Genomic DNA, 23732 nt, shown 5'->3' on the forward strand with positions numbered 1-23732 from the left:
TGGCCAATTCACCTGACCCGCACATCTTTGGACTGTGGGAGGAAACCGGAGCACCCAGAGGAAACCCACGCAGACGCAGGGAGAACGTGCAAACTCCACACAGTCAGTCGCCTGAGTCGGGAATTGAACCCGGGTCTCAGGCACTGTGAGGCAGCAGTGCTAACCACTGTGCCACCGTGCCGCCCACATGATCTTAGACCCTTCGTAAATTAAGGCCTTTGGATCCTTCCCCTGGAGTCTGGAAATCTCCATGACACTCTCCTTATCCTGGTAATGATGGAACCGCACCAGAAAAGGACGAGGGCGTTGACCCAGACCCGACTTCTGTGCTGCGACCCAGTGAGCCCTCTCTATCTTCAATCCTCTCATGCCAGTCTCCAAGTCAAGGAATTTTGGAAGCCAATCTTCAACAAATTCCGCAGGCCGCTCACCTTCCTTACCCTCAGGAAGACCGATAATCCAAATGCTTTTTCTCCTGCCCCTGTTTTCAAGATCATCCACTTGGTCACGCAAATTACGGATCTGCGTCTTCAGAGCTTGGATCTCTCCCTTCCACCACTGTGACCCTGTGCTCCACCTCATCTGTCCTCTTCTCCAGGTCTTCCAGCCGCTGCTCATGCTTCTGCAGCATGAGAGAGACTGGAGCCAGCTTTTCTTCAATCTGTTTCCCCAACATCTCGCGGGATTTTGAGAGACAGTTCACCAGGTCCTGGAGAGTAATTGGCTCCGAAGCTGCTGCAGGCCCGGCCTCAGATGCTCCTCCTCCCTTTTTTGGCATTTCTAGACAGCTGAAAATACAGGTAAGTCAATTTTTAAATGTTTCTTGGGGCTCCACAAACTTTCCAACGCCCCAAGAAATCCTGATGTCCTGGGTTGGGCGGGTTAAAGGACCGTCCTGCTCCTGCTGCGATGCGAAGCTCTGCAGTGTGATCTTCTCAGATCGCGCCATCTTTGATCCTCCTTTGCTTCCATATTTAACATTGGTGTCAGTCAGAGACTGTATGCTACTCACAAGGTGGAGGGAATTTTTGGCATACTGAATCATTGCTTGCAATTCCATCTTGAATTGCAGCATTGATGACCTGGTGACATGGTGAAAATAGATTATCTTGGTTGTTAAAGAATACAGTCACACTGGAAATTTTCTAGACAAAGGCAACTAAAAAGCCATTGTATTTTCATGTATCAAACACTACATATGGGAAATTGCATGTATCATGTTTTCTTTAATACTGACACCTCTTGTGCTGTAAGATGGTATGAAACTGATATGATTTTCTGCAATGTCTTAATGGTATCTTTGGATGTGAAAGTGAAAAAATTATACTGTGCCTTTAGTTAAATATTGCTTTTAAATGACATATCAATATGACATGATATAAGTGCACTTTGTGATTTGTAAGTTAAACTACAGCATTAGATTTATGTACAGTAACTGTATACTGTATTAAGATGTTGACACAATTCTAATATGGCTGGTTTAAGTTAATAATACTTTTATTGACTTTTTAAAATTAATTTTGCCTGGCACTCTTTATTTTAGAAAAGCTGAAGAAAATTGATGGTCCCCAGCTTGAGTTGTTGTAGAAGGTTCTCATGGATGAAGGAGGTTCACATTCGATTGGTACAACAGAGAAAAATGGCTCTCCCAAGGATGTAGAAAAACCCGGTGCAACCAATCGTCTTTCCTCATTAATTTCTGATGAAAATGAAAATCGGATTCGTGAGACACAGAGTTCACCATTCACGAATGACAGAATGGGAGGATTTGAGCAGACCGAGCAAGATGTAATCAATAACAATGATGATAACGATGATAAAACTGGCTTTGAGGTTACACAAAATAACTGCATGGATGCAGGTTGTGAGATTTCGAACAGCATTGCTAATCAGACCGCTGAACTTCCACAAGGGATAGAAACAGTTAGGACTTGTGATTCAGAAATGGAAAGAAATCTGAAAACTGCCACTTCTGGTAATTTTTCGCTTAGGATTTTTTGCAGCTCAGTTGAACAAAAATAAACACTGTACAAGGTTGCCAGTAACAAACTTAGAATAAAAATTAGTTCAGTCTATTTTTATCTCTTAAATAAATTTACTTGCTACTTTTTTTCTCCTTATACAATTCCCACCCAAACATAGTAACTTTGGCAGAGGCACAGTTCCAAGTTTAGCTACCAAGATTTATTGACTTGTCAATCTTTATCATGTTTGAATCTAAAACAAAAGTGACTGAACAACAAAACACATCTCTAATTATCATATGACTTTAACCACGATGCCAACATAATCATCTGACCTGTAATCCGGAGCTGTCTCCCATGGTCAGTTCCACAACCACCTTCCTTGCACAATGTTGTAGTTCTGTTCTGGGAATTTGTGTTGCAGGCGTTTCGTCCCCTGTCTAGGTAACATCCTCAGTGCTTGGGAGACTCCTGTGAAGCGCTTCTGTGATCTTTCCTCCAGCATTTGGAGTGGTTTGAATCTGCCGTGTCCATTGTCAATTCCAGCTGTTCGCTGCAGTGGTCAGTGTATTGAGTCCAGGTCGATGTGCTTATTGATTGAATCTCTGTGGATGGGTGCCATGCCTCTAGGAATTCCCTGGCTATTCTCTGTTTGGCTTGTCCTATAATAGTAGTGTTGTCCCAGTCGAACTCATGTTGCTTGTCATCTGCGTGTGTGGCTACTAAGGATAGCTGGTCGTGTCGTTTCGTGGCTAGTTGGTGATCATGGATGCGGCTCGTTAGCTGTCTTCCTGTTTGTCCTATGTAGTATTTTGTGCAGTCCTTGCATGGGATTTTGTACACTACATTGGTTTTGCTCATGCTGGGTATTGGGACCTTCGTTCTGGTGAGTTGTTGTTTGAGATTGGCTATTGGTTTGTGTGCTGTTATGAGTCCTAGTGGTCGCAGTAGTCTGGCTGTCAGTTCAGAAATGCTCTTGATGTATGGTAACGTGGCTAATCCTTTGGGTTGCAGCATCTTTTGATGAAATTGCGGGGGTATCCGTTTTTGGTGAATACATTGTATAGGTGTTCTTCTTCCTCTTTTTTGCAGTTCTGGTGTGCTGCAGTGTGTTCTGGCCCTTTTGAACAGTGTCTTGATGCAATTTCTTTTGTGTGTGTTGGGGTGGTTGCTTTCGTAGTTCAGAGCTTGGTCTGTGTGTGTGGCTTTCCTGTATACCTTTGTGGTGAATTCTCTGTTCGGTGTTCTCTGTACCATCACATCTAGGAATGGGAGTTTGTTGTCCTTTTCTTCCTCTCTAGTGAATCGGATTCCTGTGAGTGTGGTGTTGATGATGCGGTGTGTGTTCTCTATTTCTGTGTTTTTAATGATTACAAAGGTGTCATCCACACATCTGACCCAGAGTTTGGGTTGAATTTGCGGTAAGACTGTTTGTTCTAATCTTTACATTATTGTTTCTGCTATGAGTCCAGAGATGGGTGAGCCCATGGGTGTGCCGTTGATTTGTTCATATATTTGGTTGTTGAATGTGAAGTGTGTTATGAGGCACAGGTCCAGTAGTTTGAGTATGCCGTCTTTGTTGATAGGTTCAATGTCCTGTTGTTTGTTCTATATGTCCAGCAGATTGGCTATTGTTTCTCTGGCTAGGGTTTTGTCGATAGAGGTGAACAGTGCTGTTACATCGAATGAGACCATGGTTTCTTCCTTGTCTACGTGTATATTTCTGATGATGTCCAAGAATTCCTGTGCTGACTTTATAGAGTGTCTGGATCCGCTGATCAGGTGTTTCAGTTTCTGCTGTAGTTCTTTAGACAGTTTGTGTGATGGTGTCCCTGGTAGTGATACTATGGGTCTGAGTGGGATGTCTGGTTTGTGCACTTTAGGTAGTCCATAGAATCTGGGGTTGTTGTTGCTTTCAGGTTTCATTCTTTGTAGGTCAAACCTGGTTATCTGTCTGTTTTTTTGTAGGATCCTCAGTGTGTTGTTTATTCTATTGGTGAGCTGTGGCGTGGGGTCAAACTCCCTTTTTTTGGTAGGTGTTGCTATCTGCAATTAGTTGCGCTTTTTGGATGTAGTCTGCTTTTGGATGTAGACAACGGAACGAGGACATGCCGCAACCCAAAGGAGTAGCCACGTTACCATACATCAAGAGCATTTCCAAACTGACAGCCAGACTACTATGACCACAACCTAACAGCATAACAGCAGGACTCATAACAGCACACAAACCAACAGTCACTCACAGACAACAACTCACCAGAACAAAAGACCCAATACCCAGTATGAGCAAAACCAATGTAGTGTACAAAATCTGCACAAAACACTACATAGGACAAACAGGAAGACAGCTAACGAGCTGCATCCATGTACACCAACTAGCCATGAAACGGCACGACCAGCTATCCTTAGTAACCACACACACAGATGACAAGCAACATGAGTTCGACTGGGACAACACTACTATTATAGGACAAGCTAAACAGAGAACAGCCAGGGAATTCCTAGAGGCATGGCACTCATCCACAGATTCAATCAATAAGCACATCGACCTGGACCCAATATATCGACCACTGCAGCGGACAGCTGGAACTGACAACAGGAAGCGACAGATTCAAACCACTCCAAATGCTGGAGGAAAGATCACAGAAGCGCTTCACAGGAGTCTCCCAAGTACTGAAGATGTCATCTAGACAGGGGACGAAACATCTGCAACACAAATTCCCAGCTCGGCGAACAGAACCACAACAACGAGCACCCGAGCTACAAATCTTCTCACAAACTTTGAATTCTTTACATAATATTTAAACAGCATTTTAAAGCATGTGATTCACTCTATGTTGCAAGTTGCTTTATTCAACTTTTTGATAGAGGGTAAACGTTGCCCAGAGACCAAGTTGTTTAATATTATTCAGCCCAGAGGACCCCAAGTTTAATCCAGGACCATGACCGCATTATCACCTGTGAGTCAGCATGTTGTGAATTCAAGTCCCACAGTCGGACCTCACCACAAAACACCAAGGTTGACAGTCCAGTACTGTAGTGTTAGAGATGGTACCTCTGAATGTGACATTAATGATGACCATTAATTAATTGTTAGAAAAACCCACCTGGTTTACTAATGTCCTTTAGGTAAGAAAACTGTCATCCTTACATGATCTGGCCGACATGTGACTCCAGATCCGTAGCCATGTGATTGACTCTTAACCCAGAGGGATGGGCAAAAAATGCAGTCCAGCCAGTGACACCTTCATCCCATAAAAGAAAAAAAATTAACCAAGGCTCCTTTCTACCACCTCAAATGGAAACAAAAGATCCTACAGCTCAATTTTAAAGAAGTACAAGGATGTTATCTATCCCTGGTATTCTGGCCAATATTTATCCCTCAATCAACATCAAACTTTTTCTAAAATCTGCTCATTAGCACAGTGTGCAAATTGGATGCCATGTTTCTTAGCTTACAACAGTGACTTCAAAAGTACCTAACTTACCATGAAATGCTTTGCAACAATGTATGGTTAGAAAAGGTAATAATACAAGTTAGTTTTTTACATATTAGTCAAGTGATTGTTGGGTTCTAGATTTCTGAATCAAGGATGTTGCTCTTGATTTCTGTCTGTAGTGTGGACCTGAGCAAAATAGAGGATCTTGCTGAGCTATGATACTCTTAGCAATCAAATAACCAGTAAACATTCAATTCCTTTCTCTTGGATAAAGGTTGGATATTTGAATGAGCTCCTTGAAGGTGACCATAACTAGCAAGGAGCCAATGCACAAATTAGTTTACTTGAAATGGGATGGTAATTTTCTTTTTGGAGTAAAAGGAAAAGTGAAGAACAAACTGGTGTATTGATCTCTTTTGCACAAAACTTGCATTTTTGTAATAAGACCATAAAATGTAGGACCATAATTCGGCCATTCGACCTGTCGAGTTTGCCCTGCCATTTGATCATGGCTGATGTGTTTTTTAAATCCCATTCACCTGTCTTCTCCCTGTTACCCTTGATCCCTTTACTAATCAAGAACCTATTTATCTCCGTCTCAAAGATGCTCAATGACTTATCCTCCACAGCCTTCTGCGACAGTGAGTTCCACAGATTCACTGCCCTTTGGCTAAAATCATCCTTATCCCACTTCTTTACAGTTGTTCTTTCACTCACAAGGCTATGCCCTTGCATTCTAGTCTCTTCTACTAATGAAAATGTCTTTTCCACACCCACTCTATCCAGGTGTTTCATTATTCTGTAAATTTCAGTGAGATCCCCCTTCACCATTCTAACCTTCATTGTTTACAAACCTAGAGTCCTCAACTGCTCCTCCTATGACAAGCCATTCATTCTTGTGATCACTGTTGTAAACCTCCTTTGTAAATCTCCTCTGGACCCTTCCAGTGCCAGCGCATCCTTCCTTAGATATGGAATCCAAACCTGTTCAATATTCCAGAGCTTTATACAGCCTCAATAGTACATCCCTGCTCTCGTATTCTAGTCATTCTAAAGTGAATGCTAACTTTACAAATGACTTCCTGACTGCCAAATGAACCTGCATATTAACCTCAAGAGAATCCTGAACAAGGGTCCAGAGTTCCTTTGTGCTTCAGACTTTCAAAGCCTTTCCCTATTTAGAAAATAATCTACACCTCAATTCTTCTGACCGAAGTGCATAACCTCACAATTTCCCACATTTTTTTCCGTCTGCCACTTCTTTGTTTACTTTTTTAGCCTGTCCAAGTCTTTCTGCAGTTGTTCCTCCACTTATCTTGGTAATACCTTTATCATGAAATTTATCATGAAATGTTCCGAAGTGCTTCACAGGAGTGTTATGAATATATAATACCGAGCCACATATCTATTAAGGTAAATGACCAAAAATTCATAGAAGTAAGCACAGGAAAAGCATTTTTAGATGAATAAAGATATTCAGGGAAGAAATTCTAGAGTTTTAGGACTGTGACACCTTAAAGTAAAATGTTTAAAATTGGTGATGGTCGGATTTGAGGATTTCTTGGTCATAAAGTCATTGTCTTCGAGTTGTACAGCATGGATACAGACCCTTCCGTCCAACTCATCCATACCAACCAAACATTCTACGTTAATCTAGTCCCATATACCAGCATTTGGCCCCTCTAAACCTTTCTTATTCATATCCCAGGTGCCAAATAGATGTTCTGGATTAGTGGTGCTGGCAGAACACTGCAGTTCAGGCAGCATCCAAGGTGCAGTGAAATCGGCGTTTCGGGCAAAAGCCCTTCATCGGGAATAATGTTGTAATTCTACCCACCTCTATCACTTCCTCTGGCAGTTCATTCTGTACACACAGCACTGTGTGAAAAAGTTGCCCATTCGGTCCGTTTTAAATCTCACCTTAAACTTACGCTGTCTAGTTTTGCACTCCCCTACTCTGGGAAAAGACCTTGTCTATTAAGTCTATCCATGTCCCTCATGATTTTATAAACTTCTATAAGATCAACCCTCCTCCATGCTCCAGGTCTGGAGAACTCTGTAGAGTTATGGAGTGTTGACGTTTTGCAGAGATTTGTGAACAAGATGAGTACTTTAAATCTCAAGTATTGCTCAACTATGAGCCAGTAGAGGTCAGTGAGAATAGCAACAGTGTTTGAACAAGTCTAGGTGTGAGCTTGAATATTGTTAGCATTGTTGGATGAGCTGATGTTTGTGTGTGTGTGTGTGTGTGTGTGTCTGTGTGTGTGTGTGTCTGTGTGTGTGTGTGTGTGTGTGTGTGGGATGAGACTAGCTATGATTATGTTGTAATAGTCATCATAAGGTGTTAGTTCAGTTGGCTGGACAGCTGGTTCACAATACAGAGGGATGTCAAACAGCACTGGTTCAAAACACTGATTGAGGTCACCATGAAGGGCCTGCCTTCTCAGCCTCTTCCCCTCACCTGAAGCATGGTGACTGTCAGGTTAAACTCGCCATCAGTTTTGTGCCTCCAATGAAAGAACCACCTTGTGGTCCCCTGGACCTATGGCAATTTTATCTCAGCTGCAATAGTCAAGTTGAGAGCTGGCAAAGGCCAAAGGTGAGGTTTTCTGCGAGGAAGAAGTGAGGTTGGGATGCAATTCAATGAGGTAGACAGTTTTAGTGGTGTGAGTGTATGACCATAAGTTTATCTGTGAGAGAAATACAATATCAAATTTGTGAATAGTCTGATTTAGGGTGAGACAGTAATTATATTTTAATTATGTGACATCACACACGTGCCCTTTAGAATCCCTCTCCCCCTAGCTCTCTCTCTGATCCTCATTCTCCAGGAGACACAGGGTGACTGGTTCACAAAAGCTTGAGCTCAAATCCCAAAGGTGAAGAGTGTGCTAATGTCATATCTACAGTTGAGCATAATTTCTAAATGGTGTTGTTTTCCATTTGTGTGTACTAAGCTTTTGTATTTTCATTTACTTGAATTATATATTTCAAGTCAACGTCTTCTTGTGGGTTTACAGGAGCCTCAGAGGAAACCACAGACAACTCTTCAGAGTTTTTATGTAGATCACTGAACACAGTTTTGTATGACAGAAGTTCTCAACTAGAAGTAAACTGTCAGCAAGTCGACAGGAAAAGACTTCTTCAGACTCTGCTGAGCTCCGTTCAGAGAGAAACAGAGTTAAATGATTCCTATAGACTGCCATATTATCTTCATCAGGTACAATCAGTTCTAACTTTCTCCAAAACCACCACCACCCCTCCCTCTGAGTAGATTTTGAATAAAAATAATTTCCTGATAGATGTAGACAGATTCACTCACTCAATTAAAATATTACAGCTTAAGTTTCTGAAAATGAAAGGCAAGTCTAAAGAAGTATTTATGGTTGAAATATAATGTATTAAAGAAAAATACATGCTATTGAACAATGTGAAATGCTTCTCCATGGCATCAGTGCTGAATAAGAAAAAAGAAATTGTCATTAATTTTGTTTCTCTGAATCCAAAGCTCCTTATTCATTTGTAGTTACTCTAGCAGCAACATTGTTTCAATATTAAGTATTAAATTTTCTGTCTTCTGAATGAGAATGTCATCAATACTTTAGCTGTTTTCATGTTTCCAATAAACATTTAAAATCCCACATTACTACTTAAATCAGAGAAGGTTTTGTCACTAGGTAATGATGCTCACTTAATGAACTAGTGCATGCATGAATTGGTCAAATGGCCTCATTTTGTGCCATAATACTCATGTGATTCTGTGTGACATATCACTCAACACCCACCCTTTAAACTTCCCACATACAGACTCATTGATCCTCATTCTCCAGGGATTTTTGCTTGCAGAGGCATGGGGTGACTGGTTCACGCTTAGAATGTCTTTGACTTTTTGGATAGAACCCACAGCTTTTAACATCTGGTGAGGGAAATTAAACAAGCTTTCTTCACCCTTGAGGTATTTTGTTTTTAAATTATAGAATGTACTGCTCTTTCCTTTCCAGAGATCTGATGGCTTCTGACCCATGAGCTGGTTAGCTACCTGGGAGCCAATCAGACAGTTCTTCATAGGCAGATGGTCTTTGTCTGATAACAGGTCACCATTCCCCAGACCAATCAGCTACTTGTTGCCAGCTGAAAAACCCATGCATACACAGCCCTTGGTTTCAGCTTGTCTCCTGATGATTCTTCCACCCCCACCTAAATATACAGACAGGAGGAGTTAAATGAGTACTTTATGTTTGTTTGTACCAACGAGTTGGATGCTGCTATGGTAACAGAGGAGGGAACTCAATCACCAGAAGGGTTTAAAATTGATGAGGATGTGATATTGGATAAGCTGTTGGTATTTAAAGTTGGTAAGGCAGTGGACCATGTGAGATGCATCTAAGAATTTTGAAGGATATGACAGCAGAAGTTGCAGAGGCATTGGCAACTTTCTTTCAATTTTCTCAAGACTGGTGGCAGCAGAAGACAGGAAATTTGCAAGGATTAGACCCTTGTTTTAAAAAGATGTGAAGATAATTCAACAATTATAGGTCTTTTCAGTTGAGGGACACAAGTATCTGAAATCTCTTGAAAGCTGCACTGACATATCATTTTAATGCTCGATGCTAAGTTATTAATGATGTACTAACTTAATTGAAGCTATCTTCTGAATCAGAATAAGAAATGTCTAAATAATGAATTTCTCCTGATTTTTTATTTCTTTGCAACTTTTCTGTGGTTGTACATTTTTTTTAAAAAAGCAATAGATTTTCAATCTATTTAATCATTGTAATTCACTGCAGTGTTTAACTATGCTGAGGTGACTTTAAGACAGGTCCATGCAGTGTAACATGTTATAACCAGTTGCTTATGTACAGGACAAAATTGTGGCAATCTGTCACCATGGATATTATTTTCTTAATTTCAGATTGCCGAGATCTATTTTGATGAAGAAGAATGTATCCTTTTCAACTTTTCAAGCAATTCATGACTCCTTGCAATTGATTTTATTTACCCTTATGTAACTGATGCAAGTGGCAGTTTGTGTAAATCTAGATCTGAAAAACATTGCAAGACACCAGTGGGGACCATCATAAGTGAACCTTACCTTGTCCTCATTCTATATCAATTTAATCTTGTTGAAAGTGCATATATAATTGTCAGTATTGGGAACCAAATTTGTTTTCCTCCCAACCACTTGAAGCCCAAGTTTACCTGGAAGAAGCAGATTTGCATAGTTTCTCCTGCTTTATTAATCCAGTTTCGCAGAGATTGGCTCTACTGAAACTTGACCAGCGATATCCACATCTTGGCTATAAGGAATGTAAAGACTCCGGTACTCCGCATGTAGCTCATTTCTTGATTTCTCACAATCTCTGTATCATCTAAATGCTTGCAACAGAAGTGTGATATGGTTGCAGTAGCATTCTGGAAATTCTATGCTGCGTAGGGTAAGGCAATTTACTTGATTTCTTTTTGATTTTTGAATCTTTGTATTTCTGACAAGACCTGTATTTGTTGCCTATCTTTAACTGCTTTGGGAAAGTGATTGTGAGTCATTGTAACCACTGCATTCCAATGAAGGATGTAAAAGTTCCAAGTCAGGATTGGGGAAAAAATGGAAATGTTTGGCTAAAATGAATGTTATGTCCATTACAGACAAAGCCATAAAAATTTATAATGGGATTATAGAGGAATGGAAGAGAAGTTTGATTACCTTGTGTCTATTTTCACTGAGGGAGATGCAAAATATCTTCAAGCATTAGAGATCTAAATGATATGGGCGAATGAGGATTTGAAAGAAATTTAGTATTAATAAGAACGGTAGAAATAAATGGGGCTGAAAGTGGTAATTTCCTGAGATCTGATATTCTGCATCCAACAATGTTGAATGAATTGGTTTTAGAGATCATCACTATGTTGGTAATCAGCTTGCAAACTTCTGTGCATTCAGAGTTATTCCTGTGTATTGGAAGCAACCAAATGTCAGTCCTTTATTTATAAAGACAGTGAGAAAAATACCAAGGAAATACAGATCTGTTAACTTTAAGTATTGGGGAAAATGGAAGAATAAAGGATGTGATCACAGAACCACAGAAGTGTATTGTGCAGGAAGAGGTCATTTGGTTCGTCATTGTTGCAACAGCTCTTTAAATGATTATCATTACCTACTGCTAATTTGTGCCTTTCCCCATTTCCCCCTTTGCACGTTTATTCCTACTATTTCTATTTCACTTGAAATAATTATCCATGATCATCCAACATCCTCTTAAGTACTCCAATTGAACTTGTCTCCTCCACAATTCCAGGCAATGCATTCCACGCTCAAAGTTCACTACTCATAGTGTGAATATTTTCTCTCTCATATTTGCTCCTTTTGCAAATCACTTTACGTCTGTGTCCTCTAGATCTTGATCCTTTTACAAGCAGGAACATTTTTACCCTACTTACTCTATCAAGTTTTGAAAGCCACTATCAGATCTCCTGTTATCATCCTCTTCACCAAAGAGACTAGTCTCGACTTCAGTCTGTCCTCGTAATTGGCACTTTTCACCCCAGAATTATTCTTGTAAATTGCTTCTGCGTGCTCTCCAATGCATTTTCTATAATGTGGCGTCCATGACTGTACCCACTACTCCAGCTGTATATATAATGTATCGAGGGTATATATACAAGAATATAGGTGTAAAGAGGAAAGAGGTTTTGCTGAGGGAATATGAGTAGCTAGGGGTTAAAATACAAAACCGGACCAAAAAGGTGATGATCTCCAGCTTACTACCTGAGCCACAAAAGAAATTGGCCCAGAATCAGCAAGATTAAAGAAATGAATGGATGGTTCAAAGATAGATTGGTATTGGAGTCTTGGGACAGACATAGCAGAATCATAGAGATGGACAGCATGGCAACAGACCCTTTGGTCCAACTTTGGTCCAGATATCCCAACCCAATCTAGTCTCACCTGCCAGTACCTGGCCCATATCCCTCCAAACCCTTCCTATCCATATACCCATCGATGCCTTTTAAATGCTGCAATTGTATTAGCCTCCTCCACTTCCTCTGGCAGCCCATTCCTCACACTCATCAGCCTCTGTGTGAAAAAGTTGCCCCTTTGGTGTCTCTTATATTTTTTTCCTCTCACCCTAAACCTATGTCCTCTAGTTCTGGACTCCCCTACCCCAGGGAAAATACCTTGTCTGTTTACCCTTTCCATGCTCCCTCATCGAGTCATAGAGATGTACAGCATGGAAACAGACCCTTCGGTCCAACCCATCCATGCCGTCATGATTTTAAAAATCTCAAAAGTCACCCCTCAGCCTATGATGCTCCAGGGAAAACAGCCCTAGCCCATTCAACCCCTCTCTATAGCTCAAATCCCCCAACCCTGGCAATATCCTTGTAAATCTGAGGCAGCTGTTCTGCTGTGCTGAGCTCCACCTGAATTGTACTGGAACTAGAGCCCTGGTGAATTGCATAACTAGGCCAATGGATAGGGCTTTAAACTAAACACGGGGAGGATAAGTTCAGTTGGGTGGGAAATTATGGAAAAAGTTAAAGGGGGAAGGCTTAGCAGAGGTATCTAACCAAAGGGAAAAAGATCCTGATGAGAGTTGTTCATAAGGTCTGTTAACAGTTGTCATCTGGGGAGGTGATGGCCTAGTGATTTTATTACAGGACTGTCAATCCTGAGACCCCAGTAATGTTCTGGGGACCTAGGTTTGAATCCTGCCATGGCAGGTGGTGGAATTAAGAATTTAATTTACACCATGACTCTATTGTTAATTGTTGGAAAATGCATCTGGTTCACTACTGTCCTTTAGGGAAGGAAATCTGCCATCCTTGCCTGGTGTGGCTTACATGTGACTCCAGACCATAGTAATGTGATTGACTCTAAACTGCTCTCTGGGACTTTTAGGGATGGGCAATTAATTCTGATCTCGCCAGTGATATCCTCATACCATTAATTTTTTATTTAAAAAGTCACACTGTGAGGCAAAAAATAAATCAAGATATAGTGCCTTTCTTATGTACTTTTTCTGTCATGATCAAGGAGACTTCATTATCCAGGTGGACTGGGAAAATCAAGTGGATCTGAAGAAAAAGAAATTGTGGAATGTTTACAGATAGATTTTTGGAGCAACTTGTGGTAGAGTCTACCAAGGAGCAGGCAATTCTGAATTTGGTGATATGTAATGATTAGATGACTTGGTTAGTATGTTTAAGGAACCCCTAGGGGCAGTGACCATAATGTGATAAAATTCACCCTGTGGTTTGAGAGTGAGAAGCTGGAATCGGATGTAACTGTATTATAATTGAGTAAAATAACTGCAAGGAAATGAGGGAGGAGCTAACCAGAGTTGATTGAAAGGGGAACCGAGCAGGGAGGATAGTGGAGCAGCAATGGCAGGAGTTCCTGGGAAAGGGAAGCACAGCAGAAATTCTTCCCAGTGAAGAAGAAACATGCTAAAGGAAAGATGAGGTAACCATGGTTGACAAGGGAAATCAGGGATAGCATAAAAACAGAAGTAAAGGCATACGATGTGATGAATGTTCGTGGGAAGCCTTTTAAAAACCCAGAGAGGATAACTTTTTTAAAAAAGAGTAATAACTGGGAAAGGAGATGAAATGTGAGTATGCTAGCTAGTATTATAATAGATGAGTGCAGGAGCTGGCTTTCAGACCTCTAAAAGGTCAGAGAGAGGCATAAGGGGGCATTGGACTGCTTGAAAATGAGGCCAGAGAAATATTAATGGGGAACAAAGAAATGGCAGAGGAATGAACTGAACTGAACTCAGAATGGTACTTTGCATCAGTTACGTCAGCATTTGTGGAAGACAGCAGCAGCATACCAGACCTTTAAAGAGCGTCAAGGCAGAAATGGTAAGTGTAAAGGTCATCACTAAGGAAACATGCTTGGGAAGCTAAATGGACTGAAGGTGGATAAATTACACAGACCAGTTGGACTAAGAGTTCTGAAGGACATAGCGGAGGAGATAGTAGAAGTACTAGTGATGGTTTGAGACGATTGGAAATTGGCTTATGCAACGCCCCTGTTTAAGAATGGAGGGAGGCAGAGACAGGAAAATGTAGGCCGGTTAGCCTGACCTCTATCATTAGGAAGATTTTAGAGTTCACTATTAAGGATGAGTTGCAGAGTACTTGGAAGATTGCATGGTAAAATAGGGCTGACTCTGCACTGCTTTGGGAGATCATGCCTAACAAATGTGTCACAATTCTTTGAGGAGATAATGAACAGGTTAGATTGAGGAAAGCTAATGGACATGATCTGTTTGGATTTCCAGAAGGCCTTTGACAAGATACCAGGCTGCTAAGTAAGATAGGAGCCCATGGTGTTCGGGGCAAGGTACTGGAGTGGATAGAGGACAGGCTGACTGGCAGAAGGCTAAGGTAGGGATAAACTTGTTTTTTTTCAGGATCACAGCCGATGATTAGTGGAGTTCTGCCTGGGGCTGTGTTGGGCCCACAACTATACATTTACGTTAATTATCTGAACAAAGAAGCTGAGGGCATTGTTGCTAGATTTTCAGATGACGCAAAGGTAGAATGATAGATAGTGTTGAGGAAATGGGGAGGTTGCAGAGGACTTGGACAGGCTAGGAGAGTGGGCAAATAAATGGCAAATAGAATACAATGTGGGAAAGTGTGAGGTTATGCAGTTTGGTAGGAAGAATAGAAGTATAGATTATTTTCTAGACAGGGAAAACCTTTGGAAATCTGAAGCACCAAGGGACTTAGGAGCCTGAGTTCAGGATTCTCTTAAGTTTAACATGCAGGTTCGTTTGTCAGTTCTGATAGCAAATACAATGTTAGCATTGATTTCAAGAGGGGTAGAAATGCAAGAGCATAAATGTACCGTTGAGGCTCTGGCCAGATTGCATTTGGAATGCTGTATGCAGTTTTATGCCCCAGGTCTAAGGGTGGATGTGCTAGCATTGGATGGTGCCCAGAAGAGATTTACAAGAATCATTCTGGGATGACGAGGTTGTCATACGAGGAGTGGTTTAGGATTCTGATGGTGGTGACCTCTGGAGGAGGCGGAGATGAACTTAATTGGTACTTGTGGCTGAAGGTGGATTGGAATGTTTCAGCTTTGTTGCTTGCACTGGACTGCTTAGGTTCTCAGCCATTGGTAATGGGAATGCTCATGGAACCTCCTCCTATTTAATTCTTTAACTGGTGCCCCTAGCATAGGACTATATATCAACTTGTTCCACCATTAGTGTTCTGTGGCTGCTGTGGATATGAATTATAGCATACACTGCAGTTGCTCAAGGCTTGATGACACCTCCACTGTCGAGAAATGGAACAGCACTAAGACAGGAACCTGACCACTTCCAAATTGGACACATTTGCTCATGAGTTGCCATAGCTAATTATCATAAAACATATTACTTTAAATTTTGTTACCAAACATTGACATTTGAAGTAAATTTCTTTTACTTTTTGTATAACATCGAAAAATGATCCATGTTGCCCACCATCAACATTTCCTTCCAAAAATAACATTTGTGGTAACACCTCAAAATGCCTCTGCCATTAGGTGTATTTTGTTTTATATATGTACTTTGCTTTTAAAATGAACTAGTGGTGTTTTGGAGTTAGATAAGCTGTATGATTTTCCTTTACTGTACATCCAGATGAAAAAGCAATACAGTTCATTCAGCTGGAAAAGCTGTACCATCAAAAATTTCTGGCAAACCTTACTGCTATTCAGGAGGGCTGGGGTATGTACAGAATATACATATCCATAGTGAATACGTGAACTATAGGCTGATTTTTTCCAGTCTGAGAGATTCTCAATATCAAGGGGGTACAAAGGTCTGATTTTGCATACAAGGTTTTAACATCAAGATGAACATCTTGCTAGTGAGTGGCAAGATGCCTACTGGCAGGCATTAGCAACGTTATCATTACCTATTCTGACCTCTTTTAAATGCAATTTACTTTTCTCCCAAGCAGCAAAGAGAAACTAGATGATGTTTCCTAACATGAAAGACAATGGGTACCTGCCACTGCAGCTTGTTGCTTGCTCTTCTGTGCCTCTATCTTAGCCAACAGTCCCCAGCATCTCCCAGCACATTTTGTGGGTAGCAACCATCTGCATTCCCCCATCTACAGAGGTTGGCATTGGACACAGATCAGCCCCTCGGCATATTGTCACAGCACATCTCCCACTTAGTTAGAATACAATTTTCCATTTCATCACTAGACTTCGGAATAAGTCAATGCCTTTCATTATAATGCTGCTGCCAGGCCAAGGTGTGTACAGAGACGGGAATGCATCTCCTGCATTGGAACAGGATGTATCTTGGAGCTCATCGTTGCTTTCAGAGCACTTTTTCATTCTTCACCTATTTGTTTGTGAGGGTATCTCTACCTTGCTTTGTTTATTTGCACTTTGCCAACTTATTTAGAACTGACAGGTTCGCAGTACTTTTGTCTTGTTTTGCCTTTTAGCATATGCGCAAAACCAGGCAGTTTGTCACTGTCATCCATAACTGTGAGGGGGAGGAATTCCTTCATCCAGAGGATGGTGAATCTGTGGAACTCATTACTGCAGAAGTCTATGGAGGCCAAGTCATTGAGTGTCTATAAGACTGAGATAGATTCTTGATTAATCAAAGAGAACGGAGTTGAGAAACATCATGATCCAGTGATGATACAGACTCAATGGGCTAAATAGCCTAGTCCTCCTCCAATATCTTATGGTTTAACAGTGCTCAGGTAAGGGCATGAACATGTTGCTGTACAGCACGGTCCTACTTTACTGTCACACCTGCAACATGAGCCCAGAGCTTACACAGCAAACACTTTGCCTGTACTTCAACCAAAAGCCATTTCTTAAGTCTAAAGGGAGTAGTTCTCAGTCAAGGAAAGAGATACTGTTGTTAGTCAGGGGGTACTGCCACCTTTAGACCAGAGCAGCTTCCAGTCTCAATCCAGGCTTTGACACGGTCAGCCAGCGGCTTGAGGCAGTCACTAGTTCTGTATCTGGGCTACAGTCAATCCTGAAGAGCGACAAAGTGTTACAGAACACAGAATATTGGGGAAACAGAGGAAGTCTCTTACACAAGGTTCTAATCTAGTAATATGTTTCTCAACTCTATTCTCCTGTGTTCTCTTAGCTGCAGTGGCAACTACAGTTAATCAGACAGGCCATATTGGAAAGTAGCAATGCATTTTAAAAATGTGATTTATATTTCTGATGAAAATTTCACCTGTGCCTTTTGGAGGCTTTACTGTATCATTTCCCTCTCACTGTGTGCGTGAATGAAAGGCGATTTGCGGTTAATAAGTATAGTGTCAGTGGCAAATATACCTCAAAATCACAGTGGGTAATAACTAATAACTGCACGATCGCACAGCAGTGACACCACAGAAGTGTGGTTCATACATAATGAACTGAACAACAAGGAATTGTGTGAGAGAATTCACTCAAACTCATGGAGAAAATGCCCCTGTGTAAGTGCCTGAAATTGAAAGCCCATTTTTGATAAAATTCAGCCCTTTGTTTTCAATATTCTTTGCAATTCAAATATCTGTCAGCAACAAATCTCTAACGGTTCAGTATTTTTAAATTTTGGATTGGGTTTCAACATTGAACAATTTAGTTTTAGTCATAGTCATAGAGATGTACAGCATGGAAACAGACCCTTCGGTCCAACCCGTCCATGCTGACCAGATATCCCAACCCAATCTAGTCCCACTTGCCAGCAACATGCCCATATCCCTCCAAATTCCTCCTATTCATATACCCACCCAAATGCCTCTTAAATGTTGCAATTGTACCAGCCTCCACCACTTCCTCTGGCAGCCTCATTCCATTGGTTTTATTTTTTATAGTCTTGATTTCCTTTTACTCATTTCAGTGATGGTACCCCAGATGAATGTTGTGCAAAGATTAAGTAAAAAGACTCCCTGTATTTGCTATTGTATAGTTGAAAGTATTGTTGTAGATGCAGCAAATAACTATTTTGCTTCTCATGAAATTAAATAGAGGGAAACTGTTTGTGTTGCAAGAATATTCAAATCATTTCATGCCTGAATTCCAGGAGATTTATGTCTTTGAGAACTGTCAGCATTGACCTATTTGGTTAGAAGATTCCACCAGGACCATTGTTATGAAGTGTACACACCTAATACAGGAAAACAAAATGTTGGTTTTGAGGAAAAAGCAGGGAGTGGGAATAATTTAAACAGCCCTCTTGAAGAGCTGGCATTCAGAGTGGGATTTCTTTCTGAACTGTCTCATTGTGTGATCTGATGAAATAATAGAGAAGTTAAGTTTAATAACATAGAAACTGAGTTTGACCCCAATATGCACAATTCTGGCTGCTATTTTATATGACAACAGATTATGTTTTGAGTACTTAGAAAATAGTTATACTGTAACTAACAAGGGTTGTTAAAGATGGATGAGAATGTGGATTTGAGGCTACAATTAGATCAGCCCTGATCTTATCAATTGGGGGAAGGACGTTTAAGTGGCAGAATGGCCAATTTGTATGTTAGCATTTGAAAGATGAAAAGTTTTCCAAGAATGATATCAGAATCATAGAATCCATACAAAATCTACAGTGTGGAAACAAGTCATTCGGCCCCACAGGTCCAACTGACCCTCTGAAGAGTAACTCACCCATACCCATTCCCCTACACTATATTTACCCTGACTAATGCATCTAATTTACACATCCCTGAACACTATGGGCATTTTTTTTAGCACAGCCAAGCCACCTAACGAGCACATCTTTGGATTGTGGGGCGAAGCCAGAGCACCAGGAGGAAACCCATGCAGAGACAGTTGCCTGGGGCTGGAATTGAACCCATGTCCCTGGCACTGAAAGGCAGCTGTGCTAACCACTGGCCCACCATGCTGCCCCAAATACAGGGGCTGTACATACTGGGATAGGTGAAACAGGTCCAGTTGCCTCTTTCCTATGAAAACCATGAAAAGTTAAAGATAAAATTGAAATGTTAAATCTGACATACGTCTGAAACAAATCGAATCCGATAATTAGTCAGGGAAAGTTTGTGAACAAACAGAATTCATATATCAGGTCTGTGACCTTTTAACAAAACATAGAGAATATGTTCCCACTTGTGAGGGAGGCCAAAACTGTTGGCAAGAAATATAGTAATCCAGTAACGAATACAGTTGAAATGTGTAATTTCAGAGATTGTCAGAACTTTTCACTCGCTACTAAGTAGAGATGACTAGTGTAGATATATTTTAGAAAACTAAATTATATTAGATTAAATAGGTTCATGTGGAGCATACAGACAGAGTTAGACCTGTTGAGCCAAATGTGTGTTTCTATGCTGGGCCTTCCTTGTTGAAGGATACAGTGAGCAGTTAAAAACATCACCTACATGTGGAACAAAATTAAAGTGTAGGGAACTACTGTTCAAATTGTCAGTTTGAATGAGATTGTTACATAGAGATTTTTGTTAAGCAAGGGGTGAAAGGTTATCAAGAGTAAGCAGGATTGTGGATTTGGTCACAATTAAATCATCCATGTTCATCTTGAATGGCAGAGTAGGCTAAAAGGGCTGAATGGCCTACTCCTGCCCAAATTTGTGTGCTTTGGATTGAATACTTTCAAAGCATTATTAGTGAGAATATCCAGACACAGTTTCTTAATTTTTGACTTTGCCTAGACAGTTTAAGTCAGCAACAAGGCTGTCTAGGCAGTTAGGTGGCCATCAATGCTGGCTAGCCAACGACGTCGTAGTCCCACAAATGAATTCAAAAAAATTGTTCATAATGTTTTGATGTTCATTACAAGCCTATATCCTTGCCTGCTCTGTATTTTTCTCAGCTTTTCAGATTTTGGTGTTTTGAGACTTCATGTACTGTGGGACGTACTATACAAATGGGAATGTTGTAATATATGCAGTCCTAAATTGAGAATTTCAATGAAAATCATAGCAAAGCCGTTGGGTTTCTTTTCATTCTGATTTGTCTGAAGTAGAAAGGATTAGTTTCACTGAGTCTCTCAGGAGTTCATGGATCCTGTTTGCAAAAAAAAACGTTTTTTCTAGTGATCAACCCCATAGTATTTCCAGTGGTATAAACGTGACCCTACTGTTTATTTTCATGTGATTCCCTATTTTTCCAATTTGTGGTGATATTTTAGTTTGGTCGTTCTTCATCATCATCGTCATATGTTCTTTTATTAGAACTCACTTCTTACCTTTGTGATTTAATGTTGCTATCAATTCCTGGGTGAGCAAAGAATGTGAAAGCAGTTGAACGTGGAAGAACCAATGACTAAAAATCATTATAGTATACATATGCATGTCTTCTGAGAAAAGCATTCATTTGAAACTCATGTTCAACAAAATCTAACTGCTGTCATAGTGAAGTAGGGATACATGGGATTGCGTACCTTTAAAATATGACCTGGTTGCAAAGCTGATGAATTTGATTCCCATTTTATTAAGCTTTTGTTGATAATTTTAACAGCCAAAGTTTTGATGCATTAATTTTGATTGCAATATGTTGCTGTACGGCTGACTTTTTGTTTCTTGCAGAAGTGAAACAGAAGGCAGCAATCGCAAAGGAGGTGACAGAAGGGAGGTCTGTTAAAGCTTTAGATGACAAAATAGTGAAGCTCTCAGAATTCTGTGCATCACACTCTAGGTAAGTTCGCTATTTGTGATTGTCATCACGATATGTAGATTTAATGTTTCAATAGTGCAATTTTGTAGTTTTTACCTTTTTTCTAGAAATTGGCATGGTCCAAAGAATTAACTCTGGAAAGTGCTAATTTAATTGCAGTGAGCAAAGCGATTGAGCAAACCTTGCATTTGAGCTTCTCAGGAACACCACAGTCGACCTGAGACAAAAACTTTGGCATTAGAACACTGAAATGGTAGACAACTGGAAATTCCAGGTCATTTTTATGGATAAGTCTTAGGTATTCAGCAAAGTGGTCGTCCAGTCTGCAGGTGGGGGAGACCACATTGTGAGCAGAAAATACAAGATTAGATTGAATGAAGAATCAGTAAATTCCTCCTTCAGCTGAAAGGTGTACCTGGCAGCTTCGATAGTGAGAATATAAATGGGCAAGTGTTGCTGCTTCCATTATTGCATGGGGTGGTGCTGTGGGGTGGGGATATCATGAAGTGTTGGGAGTGGAGGAGGAGTTGAGCAGTGTTCCTAAAGATAAGTCTCTGTGGAATGCTGATGAGGGAGGTGAGGAGAATATGAGAGGGATATGCTGGTGGCATCCTGCTGGAGTTGGGAGAAATGGTGGCTTATGATCCTTTAGATGTGAAAACTGATAAGATAGAAAGTAAGAACAGGCAATCCCTATGATTGTTGTGGGAGAGGAAAGAAGGCATGAACACAGAGTGCGGGAAATGGGTCAGACGTGACTGAGGGACCTATCAATCATGCTGGCAGGGAATCCTCTGCCAGGGAAACAAATTAACATTTCTGAGGCTCCTGCAGAAGATGGCATCATCAGAACAGATGAGCCAGAGTTGGAGAACCTGGAAGAATGGAGTTCTTACAGGAAAATGCAGTAGAGTGGTGCTGGAAAAGCACAGCAGTTCAGACAGCATCCGAGGAGCAGGAAAATCGACGTTTCGGGCAAAAGCCCTTCATCAGGAATCTGCAGTGATTGTTTTTACCTTCTTACAGGAAACAGCATGTGAGTCAAGGTAACTGAGTCAGTGGGTTTGTAATGGATGTTGGTGGTCAGCTTATCCCCAGAAATGAAAACAAAGATATCAAGGAACGGAAGAGAGGAGTTAGAGATGGACTAGATGAATATAAGAGCAGGGTGGATAAATTTGATGAATTTTCCAATTTTGGACAAGAGAGGGAAGCAGCACTGATTTTTTTTTCATCGATGTACTGAAGAAATGTTGGGGGGAGGAACCTGAGTCAGGCTGGAACAAAGAATGTCCTGCAAAGACACAGCCATAACTGGAGCTAATGTGGATATCCATGGCCATACCTTTGATCTGAAGAAAGTGAGAGGAGTTAAAGGAGAAGTTGTTCAAAGTGAGGACGAGCTTGACTAGGCAGAGGAGGGTGGTGTGGATGAGTACTGTTTAGGGAAGAAATGGAGAGTCCTCAGACCATCTTGCATGTGAAGAGGGGGTAGCTGCTACTGGTAAACTAGAAATTTTGAAACTGATGTAAAGCATCAGGCACTTTGTGGATATAAGTGGGAAGAGACAAGACAAGGGGAGAGAAAATAGAAGAAAATGAGGACTGGAGATTAGAGTTGAAGAGTGTGGTGCTGGAAAAGCACAGCTGGTCAGGCAGCATCTGAGGAACAGGAGAATCGACGTTTTGAGCATAAGTCCTTCGTCAGGAATGAGGTCTGTGGCCCAAGGGGCTGAGAGATAAATGGGAGGGGGGGTGGGGCTGGAGGGAAGATAGCTGGGAATACAATTGGTAGATGAAAGTGGAGGTGAAGGTAATAGGTCAGGGAGAAGGGTGGAGCGGATAAGTGGGAAGAAAGATGGACAGGTAGGACAGTTCAAAAAGACAGTGCGAGTTGGAAGGTTGGATCTGGGATAAGATGGGAGATGGGGAAATGAGGAAACTGGTGAAATCCACATTGATCCCATGTGGTTGGAGGGTTCCAAGGCAGAAGATGAGGCATTCTTCCTCCAGGCGTCGGGTGGTTAGGGTTTGGCAGTGGAGGAAGCCCAGGACTTACATGTCCTTGGCGGAGTGCCCGGAGGAGTTCAAGTGTTTGGTACAGGATGATGGGGTTGTTAAGTGTGTGTGTCCCAGAGAGGTTCTCTGAAGTGTTCCGCAAGTTGGTGTCCTATCTCCCCAATGTAGAGGAGACCACCTTGAGAACAGCAGACTCAGTAGCCTGCTGGGCACACTTTCCTCATTCCTGAAGAAGGTCTTATGCCCAAAACGTCGAATCTCCTGTTCCTTGGATGCTGCCTGACCTGCTGCGCTTTTCCAGCAACACATTTTTAGCCGCGTATGGAAGTACAGGTAAGCTCTTCAGATGTAGAAGGATCCTTTGGCGCCTTGGACTTAGGTAAGTGGGTAGGTCTGGTCGCAGGGTTTGCACCACTTGTGGTAGTAGGGGAAGGTTCCAGGAGTGGAGAATGGGTTGTTGTGGAGCGTAGACCTAAAAGGGAATCGTGGAGGAAATGGTCTCTCTGGAACGCAGATATGGGTGGAGATGGAAATGTCTCCCTGGTGGTGGGGTCTGTTTGTAGGTGGTGGAATTGGCGGAGGATGATGCAATGTTTCTGGCGGTTGATGGGGTGGAATCCATAGGGATTCTGTCTTTATTGCAGTTGGAGGTGTGAGGTTCAAGAGCGGAGGTGCAGGAAGTGG

General features: G+C 41.3%; 1 protein-coding gene across 3 annotated transcripts in view; it reads left to right on the forward strand.

The window, feature by feature from the left end:
- cnsta (consortin, connexin sorting protein a) overlaps positions 1–23732 on the forward strand; it is a 91334-nt gene that overhangs the window by 23071 nt on the left and 44531 nt on the right. For all 3 annotated transcript variants that reach the window (XM_060830812.1, XM_060830810.1, XM_060830811.1), the window contains 5 exons: positions 1544–1975; positions 8425–8624; positions 10317–10347; positions 16045–16131; positions 20942–21050. In XM_060830812.1, the coding sequence (XP_060686795.1) occupies positions 1597–1975; positions 8425–8624; positions 10317–10347; positions 16045–16131; positions 20942–21050 (806 nt within the window). In that variant the 5' untranslated portion in view covers positions 1544–1596. The remainder of the gene's footprint in view (positions 1–1543; positions 1976–8424; positions 8625–10316; positions 10348–16044; positions 16132–20941; positions 21051–23732) is intronic.

This window comes from Hemiscyllium ocellatum, chromosome 10, assembly GCF_020745735.1.
Source record: "Hemiscyllium ocellatum isolate sHemOce1 chromosome 10, sHemOce1.pat.X.cur, whole genome shotgun sequence".
NCBI lineage: Eukaryota > Metazoa > Chordata > Chondrichthyes > Orectolobiformes > Hemiscylliidae > Hemiscyllium > Hemiscyllium ocellatum.